Source organism: Gymnoscopelus braueri (assembly GCF_963280865.1).
Source record: "Gymnoscopelus braueri genome assembly, chromosome: 11".
In the NCBI taxonomy this organism is placed as follows: domain Eukaryota; kingdom Metazoa; phylum Chordata; class Actinopteri; order Myctophiformes; family Myctophidae; genus Gymnoscopelus; species Gymnoscopelus braueri.
The window spans coordinates 9,930,734-9,951,256 of record NC_137613.1 but is presented as its reverse complement, the minus strand read 5'-3'; the positions used below and the strand labels follow the sequence as shown (position 1 = coordinate 9,951,256).

General features: G+C 41.5%; 1 protein-coding gene across 1 annotated transcript in view; it reads left to right on the top strand.

Moving 5' to 3' along the window:
- Positions 1–16,157, top strand: part of LOC308094693 (1-phosphatidylinositol 4,5-bisphosphate phosphodiesterase gamma-2-like) — a 65,169-nt gene extending 49,012 nt beyond the window's left edge. Inside the window, exons 24-38 of the mRNA XM_080441477.1 lie at positions 6,678–6,787; positions 7,606–7,702; positions 8,093–8,171; positions 8,845–8,993; positions 9,595–9,717; positions 9,957–10,047; positions 10,162–10,368; positions 11,029–11,165; positions 11,409–11,550; positions 11,959–12,126; positions 12,227–12,423; positions 13,668–13,787; positions 13,999–14,108; positions 15,477–15,562; positions 15,818–16,157. Coding sequence (XP_080297603.1) covers positions 6,678–6,787; positions 7,606–7,702; positions 8,093–8,171; positions 8,845–8,993; positions 9,595–9,717; positions 9,957–10,047; positions 10,162–10,368; positions 11,029–11,165; positions 11,409–11,550; positions 11,959–12,126; positions 12,227–12,423; positions 13,668–13,787; positions 13,999–14,108; positions 15,477–15,562; positions 15,818–15,822 — 1,821 coding nt within the window. The 3' untranslated portion in view covers positions 15,823–16,157. The remainder of the gene's footprint in view (positions 1–6,677; positions 6,788–7,605; positions 7,703–8,092; positions 8,172–8,844; positions 8,994–9,594; positions 9,718–9,956; positions 10,048–10,161; positions 10,369–11,028; positions 11,166–11,408; positions 11,551–11,958; positions 12,127–12,226; positions 12,424–13,667; positions 13,788–13,998; positions 14,109–15,476; positions 15,563–15,817) is intronic.
- The last annotated feature ends 4,366 nt before the right edge of the window (positions 16,158–20,523 follow it).

Sequence of the window (20,523 nt, the reverse complement as noted above, 5' to 3'; positions counted from 1 at the left end):
GGATGAGGGTAGTAACAATATATGTATATTAACCCGGGAAAAAGAATGAAGGAAAATGCAAAATAAACCATAATAAAGCAAAAATAAGAGATACAATTTAAATTAAACTTACAAGAAGAAAACCAGCATATCTAGACACATGGACAACACATAAACACACTCCCTTGAAGTTGCCATCAAGACCTCGCTTCATTTTCCCCACCTGGCCGGAATGGCCAAAGACGAGGGATTACATATCACTTTTATGAGTCAGAATGTTTCAAATCAGCTTGTTATAGCGCCACCATGAGGCCTATATTGGAAAAAATATTGCTACTATAGTCCTACAGATTTTGTCCAAACCTCACGCAAATCGAGCCAAATTTTCTCATGTGATCAAGTCGTATTGGTCCGATTTTTTGTATTCTATTCCAATTGGCTGTGATTGGCTTCCAAAGTTTGCGGAAAAATCAGCCTCATGTTGGCACTATAATAGGCCAATTCATGTTTTGGCCTATAACCGTTGATCCGTAGGTTGTATAATCAAACATTCATTCCCCTGAATTCCTTGGATTTGAATGCAACTCCCCAAGATTTTCCGCCTATTGCATTATGTTTTTGCAAAACACGCTTTTTGATACTACTCCTACAGAATTTGTCCAAAACTCACCCACATTGGTGCACCTTATCTCTGTAGTTATGTGATCAAGATGTATCTGTCAAGTTTTTCAGATTCCATTCCGATTGGCTTTCAAAGTTTGTGGGAGGGGCCCGTTTTGCACAAAATATCACGAATCATGAACAGAGTGGATGGAATACATTTGTATGGGCTAGTAGGTTGTTGGGCTAAAATAAATAAATTGCCACACCCTCTTAGTCTCTCAAAGATGACCCACAGACAAATTCTGTTATGCTAATTATGAACATTTTGCTTGTGAGATTAGGCCGGCTTTGCAATTAGTGCCCACTTGTTTACACGGTCAAATTTAAATACTTGCTGTACAAAAGGGGATCTTTCTTTCTTTCTTTCTTTATTATATTTATACATTGGACTTGAAGATATATCCACATTTCTGTTCTGATATTTTGTTGTTCTCTTGCAGCACAAGGCTTGTGCAAAGAGCACAAGGATGGGCAAAGAGGGCAACCTGCATATCTGGGATCCCATAGACCAGGTACTGTAAAACAATGATCATTAATGACCTCATAATAACCCAAAGTGCATGGTAGAAGTATGAACCCCTCGCTTCATCTCGTTCTGTTTTCAACACATACAGTATAGTCCTTAGCAAGGTTGATGGAATCAATTGTTATGTGCCAGTAGGTTATTGGACTTTAAAATTATCCCAAAATTAAAGATCACGTCCAACTAATTATATTTTTGTTTGCAAGAACATTGCTACAGTTCTGTAGGCTAGCAATAAGTGATTAATGTATGTAACCATGTATAATATGAATACATTGAAACTCAACTTACTTTGCCGTTGTTGTTCTCCACCCACCTGCCATGACACAGTCTAGATACAGGGTCCATAATGGTATTTACAGTAGTACCACTGTGTCAATAGTAAATGACTAATACGTTGATGTGTTGATATATTCTCTACATGTTTTGCACTCCATATAGTAGTGTACAGTACAGCCTTATATAATAAACTAATATTTGAGACTGAGGCCTCTCTTTCTATCTCTCGCGCTCTCATTCTGTTTCTGTCTGTTTGTAATGCTTTTCGATCTCAATGGAAATATTGCGGGTTTAGCGGGACAAATGATAAAATCGCGGGATTAAATGGGATTTATTCTTTTGTTGCGGGAGGGAATTATCAAAAATAAAATCATTGCGGGCACGCACAGGAGTGGTCAGGAATCCAACGGGAGCGGGCAGGAGCAGGATTAAGAAAGCATGCCCACGCAGGGCTCTAATGCAGAGTTCATTTTTTTATTCTTATCTGCTTGTGAGGAGAAAACAGGGACCACTGTTGTCACAGACTTTGGTATAGGTCATCAATACTAGCTTAACTAGCGGTCAATAATATGCAGACAATAAAGATTTGTGCTGCAGCAACATAAATATTGAAGCAATTTTTTATTTTATTTTATTGAATTTTATTGAGCACTGTTATTGAATATAAAGCAATACTTATTTGCTTTTATGCTCTTTCATTTTGAACATACTGACATCAAAATAATTGGACTTACTGGACTTACTGACCACTATTCGAAATAGAAAAGTGCACCGCTCGTATCCCAGATCCCTGCCAGGCCAATTCAAAGTTTGCCTACCCAAGGCTGCATCACCAAGAGGCCGATTTGAAACATGCACTAACTGCAACTCTTTGACTCCTCCATTTCTTATTTGTAATGTTATGTTCTTCTAATGGCGAGGTATCGTTCTAGCATACATACTACGTAGCTATTGGTTTTCTCTTGCAGTTTTCTAAGCAAAATGTAGTAGTCGGGTAAAGTGGATACTTTTATTCAGAAATGTATTTTAATCTCTGATTTTCTCTGCAGCGGTGGAATACACACTACTGTAAAATCTTAGATGGCAAACTCTATTATGCGGAGGAGCAGGACAAACAGGAAGACCCCAGAGAGGTAAAGCAGTGAGTGGGGTGTCTGATGGATGCCTCTCTCTGCCTCCAACCATCCTCCTTCCTATATCTTTATTAAACCATTCAATCCGGGAAAGTATCTGTGTCATTTTAGATTTCTTTGGCTATTCTTGTAGATCTGCTATTTATTTATTTTTAATCGTGAAAATGTCTGCAAATCTTTGAATATACACATTTTAACTCAAATCTTTGCTTCTGGGTTTCCCTGGAACAAAATATTTTGAGAAATGATTTTTTTCCAACAATTTGTCACCCCATGGAGACTTGAATTCATGGATATCTTTTTGTTTTTGTCGCATTCCTAAAGCCAATAATTTGATGACCGGCAGCGGTTCCGGTAGGAGACACAAAGAGTCTCCTTTGTGTCTCCTACCGGAACCGCTGCCTACTGGTCCGCTGGTTATCAAATTATTGGCTTAGGAATGCGACAAAAACTATAAAATATCCATTCATTCAAGTCTCCATGGGGTGACTAATCGATAGAAAAACAATTTTTTTTGGGGTGAACTATCCCTTTTAATGGGTTATAATTTCAGCGCCACCGTTCGGAGCGGTGGTTCTACGGCTGCGTGCCAAAGGGCAGGCAGACGTCTGAGAGGCTGCTCCGGGAATTCTGTGCCGAGTCTGGTGGCGGAGATGGAACCTTCTTGGTCCGAGAGAGTGACACATCTGTCGGAAACTACACTCTCTCCTACTGGTACTATGTCCAGCTGATTCATTCATGTTAGAATGCAGCTTGACCTGAACATTTTTAGTACAGCATGACTCCATAGCCTATATGGTTATAGCTTTTTAAATTTACTAAACATATTTGAAATGGCTTATAATTAGCAGAAAATAACCTACCAGGGAGGCACATTTTTCTATGAATTAATGGTGTGTACAGTATGCTGGCTGGCATGATGAGGGTGTTTAATTAGTTGTGTGTCATTATTCTATGGTATGAAAACATTAATGTGTGTTCATACATGTACCTATAGGCGCAGTGGCCGTGTCCATCACTGTCGTATTCAATCTGGTTCAGAGGGTTACAACCTGACGCCTCAACGATACTTCACCGACATCTACACTCTGATCCAGCATTATCAAGACAGCCCCATGCGCTACGAAGGGTTTGAACTGTGTCTCACAGATGTCATGCCTCAGCCTCACCCACACCTGAGAGAGGGGTAAGTCTTTACTTGACCACACGCACATGCCGTGGTGCATCCGGCTTTGTCGAGCGTCTATACGGACACAATTGGCCCGTGTTCAGGTGAGGGAAGCCGGGCGGGGAGGGTGATATTTGTCACTGCACTCCTACGGGCTGGAATTAATTGGAATAACGGCTAAATTGGGGAGAGAAAGGGGGGGGAAAGCACAAAAAAAAGAAAAACACACACGCATGCACTGATCTATAGGCCTATACACGCAGTCACAATTCCCACCTATGACACCAGCACATGCACTCATAATCATCACACATATACACAGCCACACTTACATACAAACTCTTAGACCTGATTGAGTGGTTTTACAGTTGGTTCTACAGTAACCTGAGCAGAGGCCAGGCGGAGGACTACCTAATGACAATCCCCAGAGATGGAGCTTTCCTCATCAGACAGAGAGAGGGAGAGCCAGACTCCTTCGCCATCACCTTCAGGTAGCAGTGGCACATTATGCCAGAATACATGCAACCCTGAGAACCCTTTCCGGGTCTGTCAGTAGATGACACACATTAACAGTGTGTGTATTTCATATAAGTATAACCCGTAACCACGTAATTTATATGGATCTCCACACACTACAAAACTGAACTATTTTAATACTTAGTCTTAACCACTTAAGCTCTATTCTATAATTCAGGTATTCAGAAAAAGCGGATCTACAAGTAATAGTGTATATTTGTATTATTATTTTTTTTTACAAATTTTGACTTTTCACCTGTTAACACATCGGGTGCCAGCATTTTATAATAACAGATTAAGTTCGGTGCCAGAAATCTCACCGTTGAGCTGCGCAGCGCTGTTTAAGCTGTAGACTCCACGACGTGCATTTCATGTGAAAAAAAGCATGCCTCCATTTTGACCGATGGTCCTGGCTAACGCCTGGAACGATAACATCTCTTACGCGAGTAACAATGGCGGAGCGATCGTGCATACAAAATGAGTCGTTTTCCCCAGCGTAAAAAGTTTCGGAGTTATAGGGGTTTTAGAGAAGGAGATAGAACGGAAGCGGATGGGCACCATGTTTTTTGACACGATGATCCATCTGTCCTTTCCTTCTCAGAATCACCACGGGTGATCCTAGAGCTGCTCCAGCCCCTCCCGTGTGGAAAAAAACGAAAAAGACACCAAACACGGTTGACGGTTCAGACCGTGTTCGGCACCCGATGTGTTAGAACTCATTGACTGCTAGAGTTAAAACATCGTCTATAGCTGCCCTTGCCAGCGATTCCGAGCGTTTTCACTAACCTTTGAAAAATCATAGAATATTTTCCTTCACAACGATCCACCCGCCGATCGCTTTAAAAGACGTAGGAGAGCGGAGAGCCGGGACTTGTACCGGACTATTTCACTTTTTTAGAGTAGAGTTCACAAGTCTGATGGCTTGGGGGAAAAAAACTCTTGCAGAATCTGGCCGTTCTGCTCCCGATGCTGCAATACCTTTTGCCAGAGGGCAACAGGGTGAACAGTCCATGATGTGGGTGGGTAGGGTCAGTCATGATCTTTTTGGCCCTAGTCAGGCAGCGGTTGTCAGCAACATCCTTAATGTCGTATGAACCATGACATTAACCATGTCATGGTTAATGTGGCTAAATGTCACAATTAGAATTGGACAACAAGTTTTTTGTCATATTTGTCCTCACTTGCTTGTTGTCCCTCAGAGGAGAAGCTAAGGTGAAACACTGTCGCATCCAGAAAGAGGACGGCTTTTACCGCCTGGGCACCACCATGGAGTTTGACAGCCTGGTGGAGCTGGTCCACCATTTCAGGAAAAGGCCACTGTACCGCAAGATCAAACTACGTTACCCAGTCACCCCTGAGTTGGTGAACCGCTTTAGCATGGTGAGTGAGCAGGTCTGCAGGGGAGGGAGGATGCATGATTAGGCCAAGTTTGAGGAACTACGTGGCCTATTTCTCGCCTAAAATGCACAATTTCAATTTAATTTACAAACAAGCTGCCAGAGATTTGTATGGAGTGTACCGTCTGTGAGCTCCCCAGCCAGGCACAGCTCACTTTTAGTAGTGGAGCTCTTGCTGTAGCCAAGGTTATAATAGTTTTGGATTTTTCATTTTAGTTTGAGTTAGTTTTGAATATATTTTTTCTAATTCAGTTAGTTTTAATTCGTTTTAGAGCGGATTTGCTAGTTTGTATTAGTTTTTACTTTTGAAAAAAATGTGTCATAAAAACTTCACAAAAGATAGCATTTATTTATACATTTGGTACAGCAAAATCAATAAATTCCTATTATCCCAAAAACCTTATGAATAAACTAAAACTAAGGGCATTTTGTCTATTATTTCAGTTTGTTTTAGTTAGTTTTGTAAACACATAATACAGTTTCAGTTATCGTTTATTTTTTGTATTCTAGTTTTTATTTAGTTCAGTTAACGACGATGTTAAGTTAGTTAGTTTTCGTTATTTTGTTAGTTTCCGTTAACTATAATAACCTTAACTTGTTATTTATTTACAAGGGTGTCACTCATAACTCAAACCCATGTATTGCATTTAGCAAATGTCCACACTATACAGAATACATGAACTCCTAACTGCTGATGTGAATCCAGTGTAACTCTGTCTACAGGAGAAGAAGGACTGTGCTTCTCTCTATGACATGTATGTGGACCCCAATGAGACGGAGCCATCAATGGTCCAGGTATTCATTCACCATTCACTTAATTATGCATACAGTATGTATTCTCTTAATCGCTTTCCCTAATGATGTGTGTGTGTGTGTGTGTGTGTGTGTGTGTGTGTGTGTGTGTGTGTGTGTGTGTGTGTGTGTGTGTGTGTGTGTGTGTGTGTGTGTGTGTGTGTGTGTGTGTGTGTGTGTGTGTGTGTGTGTGTGTGTGTGTGTGTGTGTGTGTGTGTGTTCTCTAGCCTTCAAATACTGTCAGAGCCCTGTACGCCTACCAGGCCAAGGGGCCAGACGAGCTCAGCTTTGGTGAAGGAGATCTGATACACAACGTTACCAAAGAGACTGAAGGATGGTGAGGCCACACACTCTCTAATACACATGGCACAGCATAGCACTGTATCAGTACCAAGATCTATTGGACATCTTTAGTCCATATACTGTAGTGCTGGTCTTCAACAGCTTCTGAGAATATGCTCACAGTGTGGTTTTGATTTTAATATAACATACATAGATAAAAAGAGCTCCTGATTGTCCGAAGTAGGGAAGACAGACAACTTCTATCTGTCTGGCACTGCCCGTGTGCAGTGAGATTACTTATTTGGGCCATATTATCTTAAATCACTTTTCGGATGACAAGGACATCTATGGACAGCGGCGGAAGCTGTATGCTCAAGCCAACATGCTGTGTCGCAAATTTAGCATGTGCTAGTCTGCATGAGTCAGTAAATGACATCATGGCTGTCATAATAGACCCTATACGCAGTTCTTTCAGGTTCTCCTCTAGACTGTGGAACCATTGCCGCACATTTCTGTTGTGCGCCAAACTGAAGATTGTCTTTTTCTTTCACCCCTGGGAATTAAAGATTTAATTGAAATATGTAAAAAATATGTAAGATGTTTGCTGACTATGTCACGAGCGATGCTTGTGCGTCTTGACTGCTATTCATGGCACCGACAGGTATACAGTCCAGTGATGCTCGACCATTGAGATACTTTCCTGTGACATTTAGGACGTTCATACCACCATATCCCCCCCAAAATGTCACTTCAGAGCAGCACCAGAATGAGCGAGTGTTGGGATGTACACGATACAGTACTCTGCGTTGCAAAAAGATCTCTGCTTTCCTCCAGGATTCATATCACTGTTCTCTACTCTCCTACTCTCTGCAGGTGGAAAGGGGACTATCATGGAATGGTGCAGATGTTTTTCCAATCGAACTACGTGAAGGAAGTGTCCAGTAATGTCACGCCTGAGACTAAACAGAAGGTACATTAGAACGTCATTGATAGATTGATAAGAATTGGACTAGGACACACTCAACACACAAGAATCACTGTGTTTACTTATTTATATCATAATAATAAATGTTTCCCTTAAAAAATCTGCACTATCCACATGTTTCTCACAGATTTAATGTCTTTGCTAAATTTAAATCATTGTAGTGTATTGTATCGCCATGAATGAACCAATATCGGCCATGTATCGTATCGTCAACTATGTATCGTGATGCGTATCGTATCGCTGTTAAAATGTATCGTTACACCCCTACTATCTACAATATTGCAACGCATCGCATCATGACACCTTGTAATCTTGTAGATCTGTTATTCTGCAATTTTAGAATGTTTTTTTTCTTTGTTCTGTGTAATGAAACAGGAACAGGCCAACCCCATGGGTACACTCTGTCAAGGTGTGGTGGACATCATTAAGTGTAAGGTCCAACGTGAGCGCAACTGTGAGTATATCTCTGTCTCTTTACGTGAGGTATTAAAACATTGCTTTGTTACCTCACTTCTCTCGTTAACACTTTGTATGAAGCTCAAGTCTTTAATGCATTATATACACTAGACCATACCCGGTGAAGTGTGCATGCGAAAGTGGTTGCAAACGTGGGGTTATTGCGCGCCCTGTCGCGCGGCCCCGTTACGCCGGGACGCACGTTCTTATAACTCGTTTTAGTAGAACTCATACTCCTTTATAACAATAATCATTACATTATAAAGCATTTTATAATGACTTATATTAAGCGCAAGTCTAAATGCTTACAAGGTGGTACTTTATAATTACTGTCACTCACAGAGCTTTTCTTTTGACCAGGATCCTACTATAAAACCCTGTTTAGATATACAAGATTTGCAGGCAATGTGCCCGACAGCAGAGATGACGAGATGTCATGTGTGAACGTGCACCTAATCTTCAGTTGCGGCAATCTTGTTTTGGCATTTATGCCTGGTTCCTGACAAAGTCTTAGCAGAACACAAGTGTGAACACCATGCCGGCAGCGTCATGACATTGTTTGCTTATTCTGAGTGCAACTTTTGAATTCATAAACTCAAATAAAGGTGTGTGTGTGTGTGTGTGTGTGTGTGTGTGTGTGTGTGTGTGTGTGTGTGTGTGTGTGTGTCCAGCAAAGAATGGGAAGGATCACGTGATGACTCTGCAGGACGTGGAGAATGACAGTCTGCAGTTTGCCTTGTCAGCAGACACAGTGGAGGAGCTTTATGAATGGTACCAGCTGGCCTGGTCCTATTCCCACAACTCTCAGGAGAGCGAGCAGGTAATAAATGAACTTTAGGCTAGTGAATTTGCCTTGATTACATACAATGTAATACATAAGCACCAAAAATTAGTGTCAAACAGCATTTTGATATGCCATACCATTTGGCTGTAATTGGCTTCCAAAATTAGTGGGATTGAACCAAAAATGCTGCATAATCATGGTAAACACCCCCAAATTTGAAGAGTCTCTTCTGACCATAGATGCCATAGATGCAAGAAGTTTAAAGGGGTATTTCACTTTCAAACATGTTTGGGTTCATTTTAACGTCTACTCAGGCTTTTGTGTTTCACCCCAGACAGTTTTTAAGTTGCTTGATTCAGTATTTAGATATTTGATATCCATTTCATCAGACACGCCCCCTTCCTGTATAAACCCATTGTAACTTCAAACTCCAATTTAACCATGATAGATTCATTGAAAACACCCGTCCTTGGTTCTGATGACTGATATTGTGCTTCTAATGCGTGAGGGGGCTGTGTTTATTCAATTACTTTTTTCTTATAGCGTTATTAGCAAAAGACTGTTGTTATATGTAATATTTTACATTGTTTTAAGTATACTTTTCTTATTTAAATGTCATGCTTTTTTATTTTAACAGGGCAAAGGGGGAAAAGCACAACCGGATGGGAGTGCTGCTGAACACGGTGAAAAATCTAGTGTGAAGAAAAAGCCATCTTTATTACAAAGGATACGACATAGTACTATTCGACATGTTGTTGAGGTGCTTTTATTTTTATTGAGATTCCTTTAATGTTTTTATTTGAGTTATAAACTTAAAATGTGCCTATGGCTGCTCATATAACTATGATCAAAAATGTATATTGATATATTTAGGCGGTACTTGAGAGATCTGTTTCATTACTTTTTCAAGTTAATTTGATGGTGTTGAGGCTTTAGTCCCTAGTCTGTCAGAGATGTTATGCTAACAGGAAGTGGTTGCTTTGTTCTGTCCAACTTCAGCAAATGACCCACAAGAAGATTGAGACTGCCAAGGAGATGTCAGACCTGGTGGTCTACTGTCAGTCGGTCAGCACGGACAAAGACAAGTTTGGTATAACACACACACACACACACACACACACACACACACACACACACACACACACACACACACATTATAATGTTACACAAAACAAATAATACACACAAATGGCCTCATCCGTAGATGAAAAAAACGGAGACACCCACAAAGAGGTCCGCTCCTTCGGGGAGAACAAAGTTCCATTTCAGACCCCAGGCTTCCTACAGTACAACCGCACCGGGCTGAGTAGGATCTACCCTAAAGGCGATCGTGCCGACTCCTCCAACTATGACCCTTACCCTATGTGGGCCGCTGGTTGTCACATGGTGGCGCTGAACTTCCAGACTCCAGGTCAGTGCCTGGGCTGTTGTCCACTTATTTTATACTATTTTATACTTTGTCATACAGCGGTTTCAAATAGCTGATCTACAAGCTCACAACGCATTGAGTCGTAATGCGTTATGAGCTTGTACATCTGTTATTTTTGCTTTTTAAAATTAAGATACCATTTTATAAGATTGAAAACATATATTGTTTTAATTTTTTATGTTTTGCCTATAATGACATACCCAAATTAGGTATGACTCTGATGAAAATGCATGCTCCTGGCATCGAAACATTGATATAGCACCTTATAAATAAAAAAGGTATTCAATAGTCTCCAGTGTCTCCTTCCTTCTGTATACACACATTAGGTATGTCATAACACTGCTGTTTGACTGGTGGCTTTGATAATAATGGCTGCAGCTCTTCTTTTTCTTTAAATATTTGCTGCATTTTTGCCACATTTTTGCCAGAGTCAACCTGAACAGAATTTACCCTTGAATACAAAGCACCCAGTATTCAGCCCACTTTACATTGCAGGGTCTGAGGATCAATATGGTCACGCAACATGAACCGAGATGTTCATACAATGTTAGATCTGTCCTGTCGAAAACTCCTCTGATTGTAAAAGTTTCACTTTTGGTTATTGGATAACAGATAATATAGGATAATTTCATCTTTGTCTAGACAAATCCACCCAGCTGAACAGCGCCCTCTTCAGTCTGAATGAACGTACAGGATATGTTTTGAAGCCGAAGTTGATTCGTACTGATGACTACAACCCTCAGCACAAAAAGGAGGTCAAGTGCCACATTGACATCAGGGTAGGTCCCCACAGAAACACACTGGTGCTGTTGTCATTATATGACAATTTCCCCCTCTTCTATCATCCACTTCTCCTCGTACTGACAATACACAGTAAAATATGAGTTAAAGTTAATTTAACTCTAACATCAGTGTTACAGTTTGCTGTGCTACTTCTCTGTTATGGCATGGCATGCTCATGACCTCGGTGTATATATAATGATGTGACATTCATTGTGTTTGCTGTCTGCTGCCCCCTGCAGGTGCTTGGAGCCCGGCACCTTCCTAAGCTAAACCGAAACATCAGCTGCCCCTTTGTAGAGATTGAATTGTGTGGACATGGACAGACAGAGAAGAACTTCCTCAACGAGGAGAGCAAGACCGTCTTCAAGACCGTTGTCTTTCGTAAGTCGGGGGGGGGGGGGGGGGGGGGGGGGGGGGTGTTGGACGAATGGCATGTTGAAGGGAAGGTTGTGTGTGTCAGACCAGAGCTCATATACCGAGAGAGAGAGACAAGAGAGCTCCCACCCTCTCGCCCTCTACCTCCTAGGGGGAGGAAGGGAGGTAGAGGGCGAGAGGGAAGGAGGGATAATCCAGCCAGTGCTGGGTACCGAAACGGCGAAACCTGAACGTGCCGATCAACGCATTACTTTTTGTCAGGCTAATGTCAGTGCAATAACTCTGGCAACACCGGGCAAGTTGCTAACATGGCGTGAAGCGCTGCGTTACCGTTTTCTGCTTGTTTTAAAATGAGGCCGCTATAATTTCTAAGAGTTATAAGAGTTCACTTCCATTTTGGTGTGTGTTTCCCAGCTGATAACGGTCTGAATCCAGTGTGGAGGGCTCCCGCAGAGCCAGTATTCTTTGAAGTGCATGAGCCAGAGCTGACCTTCCTACGTTTTGTGGTCAGTGAAGAGGACATGTTCTCAGACCCTTACTTCCTCGCTCAGGCCACGTTTCCTTTTAAAGGCCTCCGCACAGGTGGTTTCCACATGCACACGCACACAAAATACAACAGCATGTACTATGTGCATGTGTGCACAATGGTACGGCGTGTTTATTGTGTTTCATGTTTTGGCAGGTTATCGTTCAGTACCATTGACGAATGGCTACAGTGAAAGCTTAGAGCTGGCCTCTCTGTTGGTCCACATTGATATAAAGGGGTGGAGCAACGCTATGGCAACGACCCTCGACCTTGAAGCAGCGTGCTCTCAGACTCCTCCTGCCCACAAAAACCCAGACAAGATCCCAAGCAGAACTGGGTCACGCAGACTACAGGTTTGATCTTTCGCACACATTGGCCCTCATTTATCATTGGAGCGTGAAAAACTGCTTATTTTTTGGCTTAAATTCGTCCGTACACCAACGTCCAAGTGGCATTTATCACAGGATCCTATACAACCAATCCTAGTGTACATTTGGTCGGAGCTCTGATAAATCTGACGGCTGAAACCGAGCGTCATTTAAATAATTCTCGAAACGCCCTGATTTTACGACGAACCGGAATACGACCAAAAGATAGCATGGAGAAGAGTTTCCCCGGCCCGCCTCACTGCCTGTCAAGTCACACACACACACACACACACACACAGACACGCATGCGCACGCACGTACGCACGCACGCACGCACGCACGCACGCACGCACGCACGCACGCACGCACGCACGCACGCACGCACGCACGCACGCACGCACGCACTTCCCTACTTGCAAACCCAACTGTGTCTTTCGTGTATTCCGTAACGGTACAATCTTTGTCAAGTAGGCTAGTAGCCTACATGAATGACAGATTATGACATCATAAATGGAATACGTTTGTAATTACATTATTTAACCCATACCGAGCAGTTACACTAAAATAAAGCAGTCATTCCGTGAGACTCGGGCGGGCGATGCGACGCGTTGTGAGCTTGTATATCTGCTATTTTCAAATAGCCAATGCAGCCAGATCTGCAATCTTATCTGAATGACTGTTAAAGCAGTTTGTTTAAATTAGTTTATAAAATGTTATATTTTCACAGGGATTATTTATGAGTGTTTTAGATATACATTTTGGAGTGGATACATATGTTCAGATGCCTGTCAGACGGTCAGACAATGCTGCTCCGCATGTCTACAATGGAACACGGGTGTAGCCAAAGTCAACAACTGCCTCCGACCTGACGTGAGATCTGAGCGGGCCGTAGGCTGAAATCAACGTCAGGATATATTGATAAATGCCGAAGGTTGCGGTGATCTCGCCGTACGCCCGTTATTTGGTCTACACCGCGTTGATAAATGAGGGCCATTTAGTCTACGAGTCGGAAGAGTCACTTTACTGACCAGTGTGAGGAATCTGAAATTAGCCGATCTAGGAGCTCACAAGGTGTCGCGTTGTGAGCTTGTAGATTGGCTATTTTCACAGAATTTATTTTTGCAGAAAGTTTGTCTATTATGATAATTATGCAGAGCATAAGGATGCTTTTTGTGGTTAAGGATGTGGATTGGTTCTGAAATGCAGTTTCCCCCCCCCTCCACCTTCAGAATGTCTATATGGCAACGACCCCCAACCTTGGAGCAGCACGGACTCCGACTCCTCCTACCAGCAGAGGAGTCCCGCCCCCAAACCCTGCCAGACCGCCAACTGGGGCGCGCAGACTGCAGGTTCGAAGTTTTGTGCAAATGTACTACTTTTAGTTGACTGGGGTCCCCCAGGGCTCTATAATACTTGTTTATACGTGTGTGTGTGTGTGTGTGTGTGTGTGTGTGTGTGTGTGTGTGTGTGTGTGTGTGTGTGTGTGTGTGTGTGTGTGTGTGTGTGTGTGTGTGTGTGTGTGTGTGTGTGTGTGTGTGTGTGTGTGTGTGTGTGTTCTAGCCTCAGAATACTCTCAGAGCCTTGTATGACTTCCAGACCGAGGCACCAGATGAGCTCAGCTTCAAGAGAGGAGACCTGATATACAACGTGTCCAGAGAGAAGGGCGAATGGTGAGGCCACACACACACAGCACTGCTCTGTACTGTATTCTGGTACCGTGGTTCTCAACCTGTGGGTCGGGATGCCCGGTGGGGTCCCCACATGATTTTTGGGGGGTCCCCAGGTGACAGTGAAGTGTCAATTTAAGGACCTTTAACACCTTTTTAATACGTACAAAAAAACAAAAAAAAAGACCATTGCAGCATCAAAAGTAATCAACAAACTATACTATGAAAACTGGTCAAACATCGGCCAAATTGTCAAATAATATAAGAGGTAAGAAATTAGGAAAATAGCCGATCTACAAGTTCACAAAGCCTCGCAACGTGAGCCATTGTGAGCTTGTAGATCTGCTATTTTCATAATATTTATCTGTGGAACAGAGTCAAATTAAATGTAATGCCTCAACTCCTACAATTCCAAGTGCTAGTCAGGGTGTGGTCCCCAGTTCAAATAGGATTAGTTTGGGGGGTCGCGGCCTGAAATGTTTGAGAACCAAGATATTTTTATCTACGTTTTATCTACTGTTGACTATGCCAACTGGTGACAAGTCAGTACAGTAATGGCTGGCAGTAATGGCTGTGTATTGTACATGTGAGCAGTGTCAGTGTTTTTTTTAATGTTCAATAAAGGGTGAAATGACAAATGTATATATTTAATTTTATACGTTTGCATTTCCAGTTTAAAAATACATGAAATAATATTCTAATATCTGAGAGAACTTAATGGTTCTAACTTCCATTCTTTTTCCAATTATTATATTGACTGTGCTGAACCACAACAAGGTAAAGGCTCAAGGCCAGTACCACCAAAAATAGCTTTTTCCCCGAAGCTGAAACAGATGACAGCTTCCTGCCTCGGATTTCAGGAGGTTTAGTTCCAAACTCTATATAGCAGCCGGAGAGTGTGGAATAGTTGTCTACACAAGACTACTCAGCATGTGATTCCAATTTGGGATATTGCGTTCATGATATATATCTTTTTTTTTTAAAGAAATAACGTTTTGCATAACCTCTTGAAGGCATTTACAGGCAAACCGTATGGAATATCAAACACCTGTTTGACGGTCAGCAAAGTTTGTTTATACAAAGTTTGTTTACAACGCGTTGTGAGCTTGTGGATCTGCTATTCTCAAATAGAATGACCTCAAAATTGTACTTAAATACAGTACTTATACTTCGTTACTTTACATCGCTGCTAAGGGCTGACAAGCAGCACCTGAGAAGAGCAAGCATTGTTGTGACGTCCAGTACTCTCTGCGTTGCAAAAAGATATCGGCTTTCCTCCAGGATTCATCTCACTGTTCTCTACTCTCCTACTCTCTGCAGGTGGAAAGGGGGCTGTCATCTCACTGTTCTCTACTCTTCTACTCTCTGCAGGTGGAAAGGGGACTGTCATGGAATGGAGCAGATGCTTTTCCCTGCGTGCTACGTAGAGGAAGTGTCCAACAATGCCAAGGAAGCAGGTATACATTAGAACTTAAGCTAATGGGGGAGTTGGCGAAAGGGCCTACTCTGTGTGGAGTTTGCATGTTCTCCCCATGTCTCTCAGGAGGTAGTTAATACCCTCACACAAACTTGTAGTAATCCTGGTTGCTATAACACCTCCCCCATGACAGCCGGGGCGTCTGATGGAGGGGAAGGGAACTGGTTGGAATAACGTGTTCCTTCCACGCGCTACGCTTCAACATAATATGTGCTGTCCTCCACTTTTGTTTTAGAATAAAAGAGAAGAAAATAAACAACAGTCTATTCTACCCATGAGAACATCACCTGCCAAGGTCCGGCTGCATCTCCATCTGAGGCCTTCTTTCCCTGCATGATGGTGGTAACATGTAGAACCATGTTGCACAATCCTGAATAATGTACATTTAAAGGTGCTATAAGCTTTTTTGTTTGTTTGTTTGTTTGTTTTGTTTGAATAAGTGTTAATTAGCTCTGTATTCTGATAGTAATCATTGCTATAGTGTATGCTCAGTATAGTAATCATTGCTATAGTGCAGCGCTACTCAACCCGCGACCCGCGGGCCGCATGCGGCCCCAACGCAGCGTCTTGGCGGCCCCTCATGGTCAAAAAAAAAAAAAAAAAAAAAGCACAGGATAAAAATATACATTTCCGTTCAAATATATGGATTGCTAAAAAAAATTCAAAGACAAACATCAATTGTTACAGGTATAATGCATAGTTTTCTATGCATTTCGTGTTTTTTGGGGGGTTTGACCCCCATTTTTTTCCGGCTGCGCGGCCGCGCGCCCAGGGTAGGTGTCCCTTATTTCAATCTCTGGGAGTTCAGAATCAGAATCAGTTTATTGTCACATCACAGGTTTACAAAGTAAAAAAGTGGGTGAAATTCATTTTAGTGCAGCTTAATAAAAAACAACACCACAGCAGCCGTAAACAGTGGACTGGCACGAACGATGACATGATACAAGGCGGCAACTTCGTTGCCTCTCAATGAAACATGAACAACAAACATAACCATATACCACCATGGCAACCCTAACCTTGCCATACCTTAGCTTTTGCTGAACTGATGCCACTGGACATACACACAAAATAAACAGGTACAGTGAAAAGAATATGATGTCAAAATGTACATTTTCTTATAACAATAACAATGCAACAAAATCGAAAAATCCAAAATAGGACCGTCATTTTTAGCTTGCGGCCCCTTGGACTTTTGGTATTTTGCTGAGTGGCCCCTGAGCCATCTTAAGTTGAGTAGCCCTGCTATAGTGTATGCTCAGTATAGTAATCATTGCTATAGTGTATGCTCAGTATAGTAATCATTGCTATAGTGTATGCTCAGTATAGTAACTAATCATTACTATAGTGTATGCTCAGTAAGGAGTCTTCTTGTCTCTTTCGCTCTTTAGTGAAGAAATGCATTTTCAAGTCGTGATACCATTTTCATCCAATCAGGAGAGGAATTCATACACGATACAGGATAAACCAAAAGAATGAAAGTGATGATGATATAAATATAATAATAAACTGGAACACAATAAAATGTAAGCTTATAAATATGTTCTCTCTCCTGATTGGATGAAATTGGAAACCCACCTGAAAATGCAATTTATTTTTATTACAGAACGGGGAGACCAACGTTACTGAACAAACACTATACTATAGCAACGATTAGGTCTACTATCAGAATATTGAGCTTTGACTTTTTTAAAGAAAAATATTTTGTTTTAGCCAAAAAATATTACTTACCCTACCTTTAACCGTGAGTGTAAAATGTACCTTTACACTCTGAGTTATCCCCACCTTTTTTCTCTCTACAAATGTCTGAAAAAGTTGGCCCATGTTTTCACCAAAAGGTCTGCCTATTGGTTAAAGTAACCCTCAGGATTTTGTGTTTAGCTTCTCTCTTTGAGCACATTGGATGTACAGTAACCTGTCACTTGCTTTCAATCGATGTTTGATTCTGGCCTACAGAGAATAATTAGTAAGAGATACTGTGTACAAAAACTGGTTTATGTGTATTCTGCAGACAGAAGGATAAATACAATTACTGATAGAAGCATGGCTGGCATGTAAGGTTGCTGCAAAGTACAAAGAAGTTAAGAAAAGTTATCTTGTATTGTAATCACATTTCTCTTTTCAATTTAAGTTTTTCTCAGGTTTTTCTCAGCACTTATACAAGGGAACTATTTCAGAGATTGGAAGTTGCTGTATGTCCTGTACTGAATCTGCAGTGATAATAATAATAATAATGATGTCTGTTTAGCCTGTCATTTATTTTTTATTTTTTATTCTGTCTTTATTATTAATATTTTCATTATGGAATTAAATGCAATGGTACAAGTGCATGTGTACATTTACATTTTTGTATCCCTCTTTTAATTTTTTTCCCCCCTCACATTGTCTCGAGAAGAGAACATCAGAGAACATCAGAAATAACAGTGTAGTAAGTGTTCTTGGAACCAGGGGCGCCGGATTTTGTGCACGGCCAGGGGGGCTGAACTTGACCTCCAGACGCAGCACCTTCGGAGCTGCGCCGTGCTATAGAAATGGTAATGAAATTGGGCCCCGATATTTGACATTCATGAGGGGGCTGACCAGTTGAGCATGGGGGCTTTGGTCCCGAAGCCCCCACCCTATGCCTATGCTTGGAACATATAGATTTCAAATATATTAGACGTTACTGTAAGTACTCACAGACATAAGTGTGCAAAATGAGAAATTGCTGGGATTGTCTACACCGTTGTGGACAATTAAACAAAACGGAAGAAAGAGAAAGAAAAAAGGGAGAACAAAGATAAAAGAAAAATAAGAAAGAGATAGGGTTTTTTATTATCTTTTCATGAACTGAGTCAATAATGTATGCCCTTGGTAACTTTTGTGTCACATTGTTTCATTACCCAATTGGTTTTCCCAAAGCCATGTGTTTACACAGGCAGCATGTGTATTTTACCTACAGTATAGAGGTCACCGTCAAGTGACAAATTATGATCTAATCATCTGCTGTGCCAATAGATGTGGACATTCCAATTTAACCACTTAAGCCTTTAAGAATGCATCTGTGTCACTTTAGATTTCTTTGGCTACAAAGAAATCAAAAATGTCTTCTAAATCCTAACAGTTTCTTGCAGAAAAAAAACCCTATGTTGCTATATCAGTGGTGCTCCAAATTTTCCTTGTCAAGGACCCCCAAAATGATTATGTATTTGGCCGTGGACCCCCATCTCAAAATATGTTGTTCCAGGGACCCCCAGAATCACAGATCGGAGTTAAACATGTTTGCTTTAAAACATGTATATATTCAAAGATTTGCACAAATTGTCAAGATTTTTGAATAGCCCAAGATATCTAAAATGACACAGATGCGTTGCCGGTCTCAAAGGGTTAAGCCAGTGATACCCCAGATATAGCCCCTGTAGCTAAAAAGCTAACCGCCGTTTTCAAGGGGAACAACAACGAGTCAAGTGAGGAGATGCTGAGAGCAGCACTGTGTGTGAGGCGGTGTTGCCACCACGTTTCCTTTGAACCACTTTAACGTGCTGCAGCGCGACCAGTTGTAACCATGTCGATCTGCTATCTTCCTGCGAAGGTTTCCCCTCAGAATATGGATCCTGGGGTTTAACCCATTAAAATTGGTAAAACGTCATCTGTGGAACCACTTTAACCATTATTTTATTATTTGTCTATAAAAAAAATTGCTTGTAGATCTGCTATTTTGGAAAAATCTTGATAAGTCTTTAAATATATATATATATATTTTAATATATATATATATTTGTACACTCTCGGAGTTACAGACACATAAGGGTCCATTTGGTTCCTAACTATCAATCATTTTGCTGGAGACCCCACTTTGAGAACCACTGACCTATAGGGGTCACACCATAACCTATCAAATAGATTGGCTATTTGGCTGTTTGTCACCGAATATACACTTATTTTGACATGCCCAGAATATAGGGACACTATAGGGTTCATGTGGTTAACCACTTAAACCCTATATACTTGTTTGGCTTGGATCCCCTGCCACAGGCGACGTGTGTCTCTGTTTTCAGTGAAGTTGTTATTAATCCTCCTGGAGTACTATGTTTCTTCGCTCTCTTGATTCCCCTGAGACAGATGGTTCCTTGCAGTGTTCAGGGCTGCCGTGTCCCCTAGCTGCCCTGAGGGCTGCATCTCCAGTCCTCAACAGAGAGCCGACCTTTCCCGTCATCCACGGTTTCTGGTTGGAGCATTGTCATTGTTTTGGTTGTTGTTACTAGTGGTGGAAAGTAAGTAAGTAAGTACATGTACTTTAGTACAATTTTGAGCAACTTTTTACTTTACTGGAGTATTTCCAATTTGCTATATTACTTCTACTCCACTACATCTCAGAGGTAAATATTGTACTTTTACTCCACTACAATTATTTAAAAACTTTAATTACTAGTTCCTTTGCAGATATAAACTAAGTTATTATGAAACATGCGTTAACCACTTAACGCCCTATTTTATCATCTTTAGCAAGTTATCACCCGCAAACTATAACACACTGTGACAAGACCGTCAAACAAACCAATAACACTGTGACAGCTGTTTTCAAGTGAAGGGAAGAGATGCTGAGGACAGCACTGTGAGAAAGGCGTGTGTGTGTGTGTGTGTGTGTGTGTGTGTGTGTGTGTGTGTGTGTGTGTGTGTGTGTGTGTGTGTGTGTGTGTGTGTGTGTGTGTGTGTGTGTGTGTGTGTGTGTGTGTGTGTGTGTGTGTGTGTGTGTGTGTGTGTGTGTGTGTGTGTGTGTGTGTGTGTGCGTGTGTGTGTGTGCGCGTGTGCGTGCGTGCGCGCGCGGCTGCAGAGTGAGGAGAAAAACATATTTTTTCTCTACTTTTCCACAAGAGAAGAGTCAGGAGAACGCACGGCTGTATCGATACAGAGGCAGCAGGTGAGAATTTAAACCATTTCAAATATTCAGAATCTTGTATT